This window comes from Cebus imitator, unplaced genomic scaffold, assembly GCF_001604975.1.
Source record: "Cebus imitator isolate Cc_AM_T3 unplaced genomic scaffold, Cebus_imitator-1.0 Scaffold145, whole genome shotgun sequence".
NCBI classification, from domain to species: Eukaryota; Metazoa; Chordata; class Mammalia; order Primates; family Cebidae; genus Cebus; species Cebus imitator.
In genome coordinates, this window is record NW_016107460.1 from 1,209,093 (window position 1) to 1,225,034 (window position 15,942).

Below are 15,942 nucleotides of genomic sequence, written 5' to 3' on the forward strand. Positions count from 1 at the left end.
GACAGTAAACATATTTAGGATAAAAACAGTTCTAGGTAGTACATGCTGTGGGTGGGATATTGTCCTAGGGATTTTAATCTGTCAAGTTTCACTGTTCTTGCTTCTGAATTTATATCTGTAAAGTTTTTCACTGGCTTCTGTAAACAATTCGGGAACATACCTGGAATATACATTTATGTAATATGAACAGTATTAATGGGGTCATCAATATAACGCTGAAAAAATACTTTAAAATTCACTTTAGTCCTTTAAAATTTTAGAACATTTTAAAATGGATCAAAGTATTGGTATGGTTATGCTTCATTTTATGCCTAATTTAAATTCTTCATCAGAAGAGAATAGATCCTGATGTGTTCTTTGTTTTTGGTTTTGACTTTGTTGTGCCTTAGTCTTCTGGTAGCCAAATAAGTAAGGTACTTAATTGCATTGTAATGCTGTGCGTTTATAGTACCATTGCAGATTAGAAACATTGTATGGCCTATAAAATAGACAAAGATTTTCATTAGAAACAGCAGAATTACTTTAGCATCAAATGAGTTTCCTCTTAATATTCTCCTGTGGCGGGGCCTTGTGCGTCTGAGACAACCATTAGGCAGGAGCAGCAAAAAGCATGGATATTTCAGATAGTTAATTTAGTCAGAGTTTCAGAAAGGCCCCTTTAGGTCACTGATGGGCAAGGTGGGGGAGTTGTAGCTGTCTGCTGTGGATTTGGCACTACCTAGCCTCTGTGCCTCCCTGGGGAGGAGATGGTGAGTGGGCTAAAGGGTCCCCAGGACCGACTGCAGGATCACCAAAACTAAATTAATCCCAGGGGAAACAAGCTCCACTTTGAAATCCTTGGTAGCCTACAGATAGATCTCTTAAAAAGAAGGCATTTATAAGAATTTTAGCTATATGAAATTTAGTCTCTGGATATCCACCATAGGGACCTTATTAGCTAGGGTTGATGACATTCATTTGAGAGCTGGCCTTGCTTGGGTTGTGTGGTGGTATTAAACCCAAGTGTATGACTGTGAGATAGTTTGTGTTTTCCAGGCTTTGCTTAAACAGAGGTCCACATTAGCACCGGATACAGAGGTTATAGAAGAGAAGTGATTAAGAAATATGTCTTATGATCTGGAGCTGACGTCTAAGGGGACTGCTCGTTTCCTCCCCACCTGAATTATTTTGGGGTTTGTCTTTTTGGGGTACTTTGTTTCTGGTAGTGCATAGAGCCCATAGTATTGAATGGTATAGGAGACTTCCATTTCACTTCCCTGAAAATTAAAGGCCTTTGCCCTTCTTTTCACAAAACGGTAGCTTCCTTTAATATAGGGTTCTCCTGTGGGAGACAGTTAAATTTTGTTGTGCTTCTTTTTAATTACTACCTTCAGAAATGCAAAAGCTTTGATATGGTCTAATATCATTAAGTACATTTTCTGTTCTGTCCCTGAAGGGTTTTTCTTCGATCCTAAATATATGAGGTTATTGGTTGAAATGTTACTCTGAAATATTTAGGCCTTTGGCTAAAGATGAGGCAAACCACAGAGCATCCTCCTTTGTAAAGCTTCCTGCCCCTGGTGTTTCAGGCTAGTGGTGGCACCCTTCTTCCTTCTTCAGTCCTTAATACCATCGGCCCATTCACTTGTAACACACCTCTTTACCAGACATTTTGTCCTGTAGTATGTTCTTTTACTCCTTGACCTTCCCACCTCTTAGGGGCTCTTTTAGAGTTTGTTTCCCATAAAGGAAACAGTCATGGGTGACTAGCATTTGCAAAGAGATAAGAAAGAGCATCATTCTAATAATCGCCATCCTGAATATAATCTGTCATCATGGCCAGGTGCAGTGGCACATGCTTGTAATCCCAGCACTTTGGAAGGCTGAGGTGGGAGGATCAGTTGAGGCCAGGAGTTGGAGACCTGCATGGGCAGCATAGCAAAACCTAATCTGTTCAAAAAATTGTTAAAAATTAATCTCTTATCAGACAACTGCTGTATCGACCTTAACTTGACCAACCTCCTAGACACACATGTTCTGACATAGGTCACCTCAAAAGCCGTCAGAATATGCTACTTAAATTAAATGCTCAGATTCTTTCATTTAAAAATTTTTTTAAGGGGGAGAAAACACAATTTTTCTGTAAATGAAGGATTGCATCTCAGATGTGAGGGCATGGAAATAAGCCTGAGGAAGGCTGGCTGCCTTTAAATAGGAAGTTTGTGATGAGTTGACTTTTAATCAAGTTATAATCATTTATAATGGCTTAAAAGTTGTTGTTTATATATTCTTTCACTTCCTGTAACAAAATTGCCAGTGTTTATTGTCTTTGTGTCAGGTGGTACACCAGGCAACTTCATGTATGTTACACCATCCATATTTGTTTTACGGATGTGAAAACAGGCTTAGTGATGAGATCCAGGACTTACTGAGAAAGGCCCGGCAGTAACTCTGCCTCCAGAGCTGGCACCTCGGGTTCTGCCTCACGGTGTACTTCCTAAGTCTCTGAGGCTTCTCCTGACACCTATGAGTTCTTCCACTTGTCTTTTTCGTACTGTCTGACATGCAAACATAATCTCCTACTTTCTTTTTGTGGTAGATAGTCGTATTTTTCTTCCTGTGGAATGGCTACAGTTAGAGATAAAGCTGGGTAGAACTAAATTTGTATCTATGGTCGTTTGAGACTATAGGTAAGGATTGGCTTGGCTAGGGAAAGAATATTCCATGTTCTTGGTACTTGTTTTACATTTTAGTATTAAAAGAAATGTGGTTCTATTTTTTGTAAATGAACACCCATAAGTTTTCCATCTGCATTGTAATCTCTCTGAACTTTGTTTCCCTAACATGAAACAAGTGTGTTAGACCAGATGACCTTCGAAATACCTTCCAGCTTTATCAGGCCGGGATTCTCAGTCCACAGCCCTGGGATCAGTGGAGACACTTTAAGACCTCTGCACTTTGCGGGGTAGTAGTGGGGAATATTGTGGTCCTTGAGGATATTCAGGTGAAAAGGAAACCATTTTGGGAAATGAACCAGCCTTATGGAAGTATCTAAGTGTAAGCATGTAGATTAGCTATTCTCAGCAGATCTTATGTTAAACACTTTTTAAAATTGATTTACATGCTGTCTGTGGCTGATACATGTCTACTGACATCTCTTGTAAAAAGAATTGGCAAAAGGTCATGTTTTCCTTCTGTTTGCAAACAAAATGGATTATTTTTAAAAGTTGTTGTGTTATTAGTAACTCTTAATGGGAACTCCTTTGAATAGATTTTCCTACTTCAGTTTATTTTCACTTGTGGAAGTGCAGGAAGAGATGGTGTAAAAGAGAGGAAGGAGGAGGGAATAAAGGCCGTGCTGGGAGCCTGCGTAACAATTGCACACATTGAGAAAGTTCACAGAAATTAGATAAAATGCTTTGGAAAAATCTAGTTAGTCTAGCATTTTGAAAGAATTTCTAGAATTTCTGGGACAATGAGTTCATTTGATCATATGTTCCAGTTTCTGAGTGTGAAATTCTTTTTGTCGGATTTGGTGGCTGTTGCTCACACCTTCCTGCAGGGCAGTGGGCAGTTCTAGTCAGCTAGGGGGTCTCTGGGGACCTTTCCACTTTCTTTGTAAGTTCCCACAGCCCCTTACACAGGCTTTCCCTAGGATGATGCTCACAACTGAAATGCACACTTCAACTGCTGTGAATTCCTGCCATAAAGAGGAACCCACTAGTATAAAAGACAATCACATTGTGTATATTTTTTCTTTTTTTGAGACAGAATCTCACTGTGTCACCCCAGCTGGAGTGCAGTGGCACGATCTTGGCTCACTGTAACCTCCGCCTCCCGGGTTCAAGCGATTCTTCTGCCTTAGCCTCCCGAGTAGCTGGGACTGCAGGTGCCCGCCACCATGCCTGGCTAAGTTTTGTATTTTTAGTAGAGACTGGATTTCACCATATTGGCCAGGCTCGTCTTGGACTCCTGACCTTGTGATCCACCCGCCTTGGCCTCCCAAAGTGCTGGGATTACAGGCGTGAGCAACCGTGCCTGGCCACGTTGTGTAAATTTATCATCCCTTAAGGCAGAAAATGAGCTTTGTAAACTAGTCAATTATTTCTGCTCCCTCAAAGTGCACACATGTAATCTCAGCTGTAAGTATGTTGCTTTGATTTCTCTTAACAGTGGTGAAGCCAAGGGGATAGATTTTTTTCAGCTAGCAGTGGGGTTGCAGGTGGAATCACAGAGCTTCACTTTGAGCCCTAATTGGACAGATTATTTTCTGAGTCTTAATTTTTCCTTTTCCATTTCTAAAATGAGGCCAGTAATACCTGCCTTATAGGACTGTCGTAAGGGTGGAATGAAATGTATTGACAGCAGTAAACTATAAAACACACATACAGGGTAAGAAGGCCATCTAAGAGTTTCATGAGCAAGGCATATTCAGCCTTAAGTTGCTGGTTTTGCATTGTTTTTGGTTGAATATAAAGACCTGGATAATTATAGAACTGCCAAGCAGAAAGAAATATAGAATGTAGCAGTGGTGTGGGGACCCCTGACTGACAGGTGGTGGTCTTCTTATAGGCTGAGGGACAGGCTAGATGCATGTGAACTGGCAGCTCAGGTTGGAAGGCAGGCTTTGGGGATGCAAGGGTCCAGGCCAGGGTGAAGAGGAGTGGCTGGGAAGGCGGCCAGGCTTAGCTCTGAGGAGGCAGAGAGCTGAAAGCAGAGGGTGGGACCAGGCCTCTTTTTCAACCCAGGCTTGAGGGATGGGGGCAAAGTCAACCTAGACTTGACTTAGAGCTAGATCTGCTCTCTTGATCATCTTTATTGGGGCCTCAGGCTCCTAGAAGGCTACCATGATAGACTAGTGGTCTCTAAATGGTTTTTATTAAAAAAATCACATACTCTTTTTGATATAACATACATTTGTGTATACACTTTAAATATATTATGTACATTACATAATTCACTCACAAATAGAATTTTAAAAGAATGAGATAAAAATTTTAAAGTAAATGAAAGTTGTAAAGATTTCATCCTGCACTTCAATGGCTATCTGATGATTGCTTTAGATAGTGGGGCTAGGGGCATCCTGGGCACGGTGTGTGTCCTCAGGGGTCTCTGGGGACCAGCCTCAGCGCTTCACTTCTTCCAGCCACAGAGGCAGAACAGTGAGGAAATAGAATAGCAGTGCTCATTTGGAACCATTCCTCATGGAGCCTCCTGCCTGGCCTGTTGAGGTCCCTGCTCTGCCAACCCCTGCTGCTGCTGCGCACATGCTAGCTATATCCAGAGCTCAGAGGCCCCTGGTCCCAGCAATGTGTGATGCCTGCACACATGGCTTTGGCAGCAGCACCTTGAGAAGGCTTAAGGATTCTGGTGACACTGGTGACCAGGGCATTGACAGACTCACCTCAGTATTTGAATCAATTTTGAGGCAATATCTATTGTGAAGAGAAAATATCTTAGCTGTTTTTCTCAAACCAGTTAATCTTTCCAGTAACATATTAAAAAAAAGCCTCATGTTAAGTGAGAGCAGTGCAAGGTGTGGTTATAAAGAAATGAGACTAGTGTTTGTGACATAGATAAGTCTGTAAAACACAGACATATTTTATGGATGCTAGTATGCCAGTGGCAGTAACAGTAACATTAGTTAGTAGAGATTGAGGTAAGCCTTTCCATGCATACTGTCTCATTTAATCTTTGCAACAACCCTGTAAATGTAGGAAATACTAATCTGTTCAACAGATACTTGAGTGCCTATATGGTATTGGTGCTGTGAGAATACAGTGTAGAAGAAGACAGACAAAGTTCCCTGTGCTCACTTGAGCAGCTCATGGTACAGTGGGGAGCCAGGCATGCCCCCCTGGGACCAGACATAGCAGAATCATCTAGAGGGATGAGTAAGCAAGGTCCCATGTCAGAGCTGCAGGATAGGATAAGGTCATCAAGACATGCTTCTGGAGGGGACAGTTGGACCGAGAAAGAAGCTGGGGTGTTGGGGGGCAGGGTGGCGCCTTTGGAGGGAAAAGATCACTGCTCCTGGACAGTCTGTGGGATGTGTCATTTTCTGCCCTATTAAGTGGCTCTTTATGTGGATTTATTTTCTCTCCAGGTAAATCAAAAGCTTCTGGAGGACAGGTTCTGTGTCTTTTTCCTTCATGTTTGTCACTATTCCTAGCACAAAATAGGTTCCAGTAAATGTTAGTTGACATGAATTGATAACTTGAATGGATGGCTAAAGGATATGTAGTGTATAAGACACCATATCTACCTTGTAACATTTTTGGGTGTCAAGAAACAAACATTTATTGAGGCTATGAGATTAGAAATTAAAGACAAGCTTGGGCTCCTGTGCCCGTTAAGGAGCTCAGAATCTGAACATAGAACACCCAGCAGAGCAGGTTGAACAAGCAAGTATACCGTGTCAGGGTTTCCCAGCTCCTCCATCTGTGGAGCTCATTGGGTCAGGCTTCCCAGGAAGCATATGCCACACCACTTGGGGTGGCCAGTCACGCAGATGGCAGACGGGATGTGTGCAGAGGCTTGTGAGTGGGGCTGCCGAGAAATAACGGCTAGTGGAGAGGAGTTCGGCTGGCCTGTGTTTCTCTAGTGCTGTCATGTAGAAACGCTGGATTCAGGCAAGTGATTGACAGGGCATAAGCCTCTGTCCTGACACCCTGCCTCTGTCCTCGGGTAATATTCGTTGAGAGTTCAAGGGCATAATATCTCAGTGCCCAGCAGTCCCACGCGGCTCTGCTGTGAAGGCCCCCCTGGTGAACTGCTCTTTTATACAGCCTCTCCTGTGTCCAGCAGAGGAGTGCAGATACAACATTGTTAATAGCAACACATTTTTACAAGATTTACCTTTTCAAACCCCACCCCCCTAAAAACCGTAGCTTCTTTAATGTCCTGCTGGCTGTGTGAAAAACAGGAATTTATGTAACAAGCCCTGCACAGCAAACCTTTTCCTGTTCGGAAAAAATTTTAATTGTTGGCAAAGTTAGGAGACAGCTCTGTTACTCAAAGAGCGACCTGAGATGTCCTCTTAGAAAAATATGTAATATGATGTTTTGATAAGAGATTGCTGTGGCTTTTAAAAAAATGTCTAAATTAGTACATGTCCCACCTGAGTTAGTGAACACTCTTTGAACATTTTAAAGATTTCATTATTGTGTCTCCTGCAGTCTTATTAAAAATGACCCCCAGCTGTGCTTGCCAGTGATCTGACAAGCTCATCATGAATGTTACAGAGCTGCACCCCCTTGCCCCAAGTCAGTACAGCAACCAGGAAGCTTCTATCTGGGAAGATCTTTCTTCCCCCTTTATCATTAACTAAATGTGACAGGGACAGGAGTCAAGCTTCCTCTCCTCCGGAGATTTCATTGGAGCTTATCTGTGTGTCTATTGTGTTCAAAGAACAAAAGTGTCATGATGGAATATTGTGCAAATGCCTGGACTTCCAGTGTATAGAAAACGTCGCAGGGTCAGAGTGCAGGACTGCATTCCAGTGCTATTCCAGTGGCAGGCCTGCTGATATTAAGAGGAATTAAGAACTCGGTTCGGCTGGGGTTGGTGGGCATGGCAGACAAGGACAAGACCTGTGGCTCTGTGGGCATGCATGTGTGTGTGTAGCGCCTTCCCATAGGAACTTGGCAATCTATCCTACGGAAATGAAAAAGAATGGGAGGGAAATGTAGTCCTTGGCGTCTTTTAGGGATTCTTGTACGGACTCTAAGCCACTTGCCCTACTCATAGCATGTCTCAAGGTGAGGGTAGATCTTGGGTGTGGAGGAAGGTGGGAGTCTTGGGAATAGGTGACAGTCACTGACATGCACTCACACACCTGCTCTGCTCCAGCTGGGAATCTGGGCTCTGGCCATGTCTGCCCCTGCACTCCCACTCGCTGTATGCTCTGGCAGGAGGGCTTGTCACGTAGCTGCTGTGTTGAAATCCGTGGGCGGAATGCAGTACAGAGGGTCAGAGGGCGTTTTGAAATGTGGATTTCTCAGCCCTGACTGCTGGGCCTTACTCTGACTTTTGCATCTTCTTTCAGAAAGTGAGGCCCCCTCCATTTTCTCTTTTCTACTACTTTTTAATGAGAGAGGACTTCTCTCCCAGTTTGTGTTGGAGCCGGGCCTCGTCCTGCTGTGCAGAGGCTCTGCTCAGGCGCAGCAGTTGGCATTCGGGCCCCTGCATCCCATGTTGATGGCATGAGGATGTGGGCACTGTGGCTGCACCCCTGGGTGACCACAAATCCAGCCAGAGCTTTTTGTGGTTGAGGAGAGGGGCCACAGACGTGCAGGGGGCTTGGTCAGCTGAGCCTTGCATCCAGTTGGCAGAGAAGGCCAAGGAAGCTGGGAGACTGTGCACATTCCAGGGGATTAGGGCACCCAGAATCCCACTCCTTGCCTTGGGAGCAGACCTCTGAGGAAAGAGGCTGCTGAATGAACAAGGTGTAGTGGCTGTGTGCCCTGTGTTGTGCTGGGGGGCAAAATGCTGTAAGACAAGGCCCTTCCTCCTGGGGAGCTCACAGTGTTTCTCATGTCTCCTTTTCCACGTGTCCCATGGGCTCTCCTGAATGCCATCTTACCAAGTGTTGTAGAGGAGGTGAATCAAACCATGGCTTTCTCATCTGCAGCCTGGCTCTGGTGTTTCTGCTGAAGCTTGAAAGACCACCTCTGTTCCCTTTCACCATATATTTGCACTTGTGGATTTGTATCTGTAATACTTCTAAGCTCCTACCCATACCTCACCGAATAGGAATAGGGAAGCAGGACTTTGGGGGTGCAAAATACCACTATTATAAGTTGGGGTCTAATATTCCCTTCATGGTGACTGCTTATATGCCAGGTGCCACTAAGCATTTTTATGTATCTCATTTAATACATGTAACAACCCTGATAAGGTACTATAATTTATTCCTGCTTTGCAGGTGAGGAAACTTAAAGATACATTGAGGGCTAGGCAGCTTCCCAAGGCCATGTAGGTTAGTAAGTAGCAGAGCCACCCAAGTGTTCAAAAGAAAAGTGGTTGGTTTTTCTTCCCTAGTTGGCCTAGGGTTGATAGACGTGGCATAATTAGTCATGAAGCTGCACTAGCTTGAGTGTTAGAGCTCTTTTCGTTCTCTTATCATTTCTTCCCATCCCAGGTTGTCTCTTTGGACAGTGTAGCCCCTGGCTATCTGGGGCTGTGTCATGGAGTTAGTTGGTGTATCCTACTCATACTACTGGTTATTGGTGGAACTGGAGGGTAGGGGCACTACTTGAATTAAAAAAAATCATTTTGGCAGGTCAGCTTTCTCAAATAAGAAAGCAATGACTCTGTTTTCCTTATATTAACTTGTGTTTGCTTAACAGGCTTTAAAGGTGTGAATGAATCCAAGTCTTACTGGTTTGGGGGCCTTTAATTTTTTATAAACTCTATGCTTCTATTTTTGGGGGGGGGTGTGGGGTGGAGTGTTAACTCTTGTTGCCCAGGCTAGAGTGATCTTGGCTACTGCAATCTCTGTCTCCTAGATTCAAGTGATTCTCCTGCCTCAGCCATCCAAGTAGCTGGGATTACAGGCATCTGCCACCACACTGGCTAATTTTTGTATTTTTAGTAGAGATGGGGTTTCACCACCTTGGCTAGATTGGTCCTGAACCTGCCTCGGCCTCCCCCAGTGCTGGGATTACGGGTGCGAGCCACCATGCTTGGCCTATATTCTCTCTATTCTTTTGTCTTTTCTGTTATTCTATAAGTATGTGGCTGCAGTAATATGAAATTTATTTATATAAATGGCACATGTTCAAACTGAAGAGAATTGGCAGTAGTTTTAAGGATAGTAGAAATGGAAAGCGTTTTTGATAGCATTTTGATACAGAGTACTATTGTAGCTAAGCAAAATTTCAGCAGTTATTAAAACCAGTTCTTGTAATGTTTCCATAAAACTTAGCTGTATAAAAGAAGGTATTTATAATAGTTCTTGTTACAGTTTTGTCCCTTCATTAAATAAGATACAGATACTGTTTTTAAGATAAGATACTATTTATTCCTATGCTATTTGAGATGGTTTGTAGTGGGTTCAGAAGCATTGGGATTGTTCAGATGGAAATCTGTACCACAAACTCTCAAAATTTTTTACTTCTTTTCCATGTAATACTTGTAGAATAGTAAGTTTTCCAAGCAGAGAAGTATTGTACTTTTAATACGATATTTTGCTTTACAGAATTCAATTCGTCATAATCTGTCCTTACACAGCAAGTTCATTCGTGTGCAGAATGAAGGAACTGGAAAAAGTTCTTGGTGGATGCTCAATCCAGAGGGCGGCAAGAGCGGGAAATCTCCCAGGAGAAGAGCTGCATCCATGGACAACAACAGCAAATTTGCTAAGAGCCGAAGCCGAGCTGCCAAGAAGAAAGCATCGCTCCAGTCTGGCCAGGAGGGTGCCGGGGACAGCCCTGGATCACAGTTTTCCAAATGGCCTGCAAGCCCTGGCTCTCACAGCAACGATGACTTTGATAACTGGAGTACATTTCGCCCTCGAACTAGCTCAAATGCTAGTACTATTAGTGGGAGACTCTCACCCATTATGACCGAACAGGATGATCTTGGAGAAGGGGATGTGCATTCTATGGTGTACCCGCCATCTGCTGCAAAGATGGCCTCTACGTTGCCCAGTCTGTCTGAGATAAGCAATCCTGAAAACATGGAAAATCTTTTGGATAATCTCAACCTTCTCTCATCACCAACATCATTAACTGTTTCGACCCAGTCCTCACCTGGCACTATGATGCAGCAGACACCATGCTACTCATTTGCACCACCAAACACCAGTCTGAATTCGCCCAGCCCAAACTACCAAAAATACACATACGGCCAATCCAGCATGAGCCCTTTGCCCCAGATGCCTATGCAAACACTTCAGGACAGTAAATCAAGTTATGGAGGGATGAATCAGTATAACTGTGCACCCGGACTCTTGAAGGAGTTGCTGACTTCTGACTCTCCTCCCCATAATGACATTATGACACCAGTTGATCCTGCGGTAGCCCAACCCAACAGCCGGGTTCTGGGCCAGAACGTCATGATGGGCCCTAATTCGGTCATGTCAACCTATGGCAGCCAGGCATCTCATAACAAAATGATGAATCCCAGCTCCCATACCCACCCTGGACACACTCAGCAGACATCTGCAGTTAACGGGCGTGCCCTGCCCCACGCAGTAAGCACCATGCCCCACACTTCGGGTATGAACCGCCTGACCCAAGTGAAGACACCTGTACAAGTGCCTCTGCCTCACCCCATGCAGATGAGTGCCCTGGGGGGCTACTCCTCAGTGAGCAGCTGCAATGGCTATGGCAGAATGGGCCTTCTCCACCAGGAGAAGCTCCCAAGTGACTTGGATGGCATGTTCATTGAGCGCTTGGACTGTGATATGGAATCCATCATTCGGAATGACCTCATGGATGGAGATACATTGGATTTTAACTTTGACAATGTGTTGCCCAACCAAAGCTTCCCACACAGTGTCAAGACGACAACACATAGCTGGGTGTCAGGCTGAGAATTAGTGAGCAGGTAAGTCCACCCCAATATCAAAAGACCTTTTGAAAAACAGAACTTGAAAGAGAGGAACACAGTAACTTGCCATGTATCTTCTATGGTTAGCACATCTTTGATGTCAGCTGACGGCCTCTTGCAGAGTGGGATCTTTTATCATTCATTCTCTGTCCTTTTTGCAGCTTAGCAATTTTCCCTCTGAGCTTAAACATGAGAAAACTTCCTTTAACTGCTTTAAAGAGTTCTTTTTGACAGTTCGATGGCTGCATCTTTTTAGTAGCTCTTCAATAAATCAATATATTTGATATAAATCAAATGCCAAAGGGTTTTTTGTAAAGTAGAATTTTCCCCGTTGCATAATTTTAGAGCTGTTTGGGAAGCTGTAGCTTTTTGCCCCTAAGTATGTCTGTCCCTCTAACATGTTAAGTTGAATTTATTTTAATTTGGCTGTATTTTCATTGTGTGTGTATGTGTTTTTTCCTAGGTTACACTTAAAAGTACTGCAGATTGTCTGACAGCAGGAACTGAGAGAAGCAGTCCAAAGATGTCCTTCACCAACTCCCTTTTAGTTTTCTTGGTTTAAAAAAATAAATAAATAAATAACCTTCCTTTTTTCCTTTCGTCAGACTTGGCAGCAAAGACATTTTTCCTGTACAGGATGTTTGCCCAATGTGTGCAGGTTATGTGCGGCTGTAGATAAGGACTGTGCCATTGGAAATTACATTACAATGAAGTGCCAAACTCACTACACCATATAATTGCAGAAAAGATTTTCAGATCCTGGTGTGCTTTCAAGTTTTGTATATAAGCAGTAGATACAGATTGTATTTGTGTGTGTTTTTGGTTTTTTAAAATATCCATTTGGTCCAAGGAAAGTTTATACTCTTTTTGTAATACTGTGATGGTCTCATGTCTTGATAAGTTAAATTTTTGTTTGTACTACCTGTTTTCTGCGGAACTGACGGATCACAAAGAACTGAATCTCCATTCTGCACCTCCACTGAACAGCTTTGGACCTGTTCACATTGCCACAGAATTCACATGAGAACCAAGTAGCCTGTTATCAACCTGCTAAATTAATGGACTTGTTAAACTTTTGGAAAAAAAAAAAAAAAAAAAAAAAAAAGATTAAATGCCAGCTTTGTACAGGTCTTTTCTATTTTTTTTGTTTTTGGTTTATTTTGTTATTTGCAAATTTGTACAAACATTTAAATGGTTCTAATTTCCAGATAAATGATTTTTGATGTTATTGTTGGGACTTAAGAACATTTTTGGAGTAGATATTGAACTGTAATGTTTTCTTAAAACTAGGGTCTACTTTGTTACATAGTCGGCTTGTAAATTGGTGGAACCACAGGTATTTGGAGCAGCATTCATAATTTTCATTTTGTATTTCTAACTGGATTAGTACTAATTTTATACGTGCTTAACTGGTTTGTACACTTTGGGATGCTACTTGGTGATGTTTCTGACTAATCTTAAATCATTGTAATTAGTACTTGCATACTCAACGTTTCAGGCCTTATTTGGGCAGGAAAGTGATGTATAGTTATGGACACTTTGCGTTTCATATTTAGGATAACTTAATCTGTTTTTATGTCTGTATTTTAAACAAATTTCATCTGCTTCTGCTGAACTATGCAAACTGCATAGCATCAAGTCTTCTCTAGAGACCTGTGTAGTCCTGGGAGGCCCCATAATGTTTGTAGATCAGAAAGGGAGATCTGCATCTAAAGCAATCCTCCTTTGTCAAACGAGGGATTTTGATCAACTTCACCATTTTGAGTTGAGCTTCAGCAAAAGTTTACCCTCATAATTCTGTGCTGTTATTTCAGTCCAGGTAGAGATAGGTTTTGTAGTTTGCCTTGGGGAATTATGTCAACATTCGCACTTCATCCCATTCTCCCTTCTGCTCTGCAGATTAGATTACTTAGCACACTGTGGAAGTTTAAGTTGAAGGAGGAAATTTAAAAACGAGACGAGTGGTTTGTAGAATGTGTTTATAAGTTCAGATGGGTAGCAAATGGAATAGAACTTACTTAAAAACTGGGGAGATTAATTTGAAAACCAGCAAACCAGCTGTAAGTTGTACATTGGGATTATGTTAAAAGCCTTGGCTTAAGATTTTGAAAATGTCTTTAGCCTGTAGCAACCTAAAGTATAATTCTTATCATTATGTTTTAATACTTTCCAATTATCTATAACTGACAGGCCAAATTAATTGGCTTTGTGTCCTATATCCATCAGTATTTTCAAGTCATGTGGAAAGCGCAAAGTCATCACGATGAAGAGAACAGGTGCACAGTACTATTCCTCTTGCATTCTTGAGAGGGATCTAATTTCTGTGTATATAGCCCACATTACATTTGCTTTGTCTTATATGTTAATTGCATCTTCATTGACTTGGTATTTCCTAAATGTTTAACAAGAACAGAAATGTTCCTGATAAGATTTCCTATAGTAGGCCAGCTGTATAGTAAGCTTTCCACTGTGATGTTCATTGTTTTGAAGATTCATTGAACAACCACCACTCTAACCATCCTCATTTTTGGGCACTCCAAGACATAGCTGGTTTTCGAAACCCGAGTTCCTCTAAGCATAGGCTCCCAGGTATGTAATTGAACTTGGTGCCAAAGTACTTGTGTTCTCATTTCTGTTACTACATATTGTCACTTTTCCTCCCATGCCATTATTGCACCATTATACAAGGAACCTCAGAGCCCCCATTTGTTCATTAAAGAGGCAATTGCAGCTAAAAATCACTGTTAAATCTTACTACTTCTTAGTGTAGCTCTTAGGAAAATATTTCTTCCTTCTGAGTCTGTGTAATTATACCTCTCCCAACCCACCATTTTGTGTTGAAATCCTGACATGAATCATGGGTAGCTCTCCAAGAACAGTGAAGTCCAGGGAAAAGCATCTGATCTGTCTGGAAAGCAAACATTATGTGGCCTCTTGTAGCTTTTTTCCTATAAGAATACTGACTTTCTGGAGTAATGAGTATATACCAGTTATTGTACGTGATTGCTTTGTGAAACGTGCAAATGATATCACCTATGCAGCCTTGTTTGATTTATTTTCTCTGGTTTGTACTGTTATTAAAAGCATATTGTATTATAGAGCTATCCAGATATTTTAAATATAAAGATGTATTGTTTCCATAATATAGACGTATGGAATATATTTAGGTAATAGATGTATTACTTGGAAAGTTCTGCTTTGACAAACTGACAAAGTCTAAATTAATGAGCAAATGTTGTATCCCAGTGAGCAGTAATTCAATGGAATCCCAAGAGGAGGATAAGGACACTTAAAATGGAAATCATTCTCCAGCGATATACAATTTGGACTTAACTGCTGAATATATACTTCCAATACCCCAGCCCTCCCCAACTCAAAATTCTTATGTTCAAGCTCTTAAGAGTTTCTTAATTTATAACTAATTTCAAAAGAGAAGTGTTTTTTTTTGTGTGTGTGGTTTTAGTTTGGGAGTAATCATTCATTTAAAAAATGCATTGTGGTTTATGTGAACAGACCAGACTGGCATTACAGTTGGCCTCTCCTTGAGGTGGGCACAACCTGGCAATATGGCCAGGGATGGCCACGTGAGTCCCATCAGGGCGTAGTCATGCCTCCTGCATTTTGCTACCCGAGTTTAGTAACAGTGCAGATTCCATGTTCCTGTTCCGATACTCTCTGAGAAGTGCCTGATGATGTTGATGTACCTACAGACACAAGAACAATCTTTGCTATAATTGTATAAAGCCATAAATGTACATAAATTATGTTTAAGTGGCTTGATGTCTTTTCTAATTATGCAGAGTAAGCTCTTTATTAGGATTTGTGTGTGTGTGTGTGTGTGTGTGTGTGTGTGTGTGTGTGTGTGTAGCTATTAAATACTCAAGTCGTGTCAGCTACAGTGTCATGGTTGGTTCAAATTTGGTATTTTCTTGGGAGGAAAGGGGGAGCAGCCCCTCTGGGACCAAACCATAGCCCCCTGAGATGGGGAACAAGTACAGTCCCTGATAAACAATCCTGGAATACTTCATCTTTGGAATGTCTGAAAACTACATTCGGTTCAGTAATTGCTAGGCATATTCTATTTTATGTTAGAATAGACTCTGCTAAAGATAAAAACATCTTGAGGGCAAGTTAGGAGGGTCTGACTAGGAGGTCACAGAGCAGTTATGAAGGATGGAGTGGCAGAACCCCCTGGCTAAGGTTATAACTGCTCCTCTACTTGCACACCTTGCTGAAGGAGGAGGGTCAGCCCTCCTTTAAGTGGCTGTAGATGGGAAGTTTATGTTTGCTCTTTTGAGAAGATGTCTGAGGAATGAGCCAGTATTAGATTAAGGTGGTTAAAATGCATTTTAAAATCACCGTGAAGCCCAGTTTCTCCTTCCTTCTGAGTTTCTGACCGGGCAAGTG

General features: G+C 42.1%; 1 protein-coding gene across 1 annotated transcript in view; it reads left to right on the plus strand.

The window, feature by feature from the left end:
* Positions 1-15,311, plus strand: part of FOXO1 (forkhead box O1) — a 104,551-nt gene extending 89,240 nt beyond the window's left edge. The window contains exons 2-3 of the mRNA XM_017542483.1: positions 10,181-11,532; positions 11,999-15,311. Coding sequence (XP_017397972.1) covers positions 10,181-11,518 — 1,338 coding nt within the window. The 3' untranslated portion in view covers positions 11,519-11,532; positions 11,999-15,311. The remainder of the gene's footprint in view (positions 1-10,180; positions 11,533-11,998) is intronic.
* The last annotated feature ends 631 nt before the right edge of the window (positions 15,312-15,942 follow it).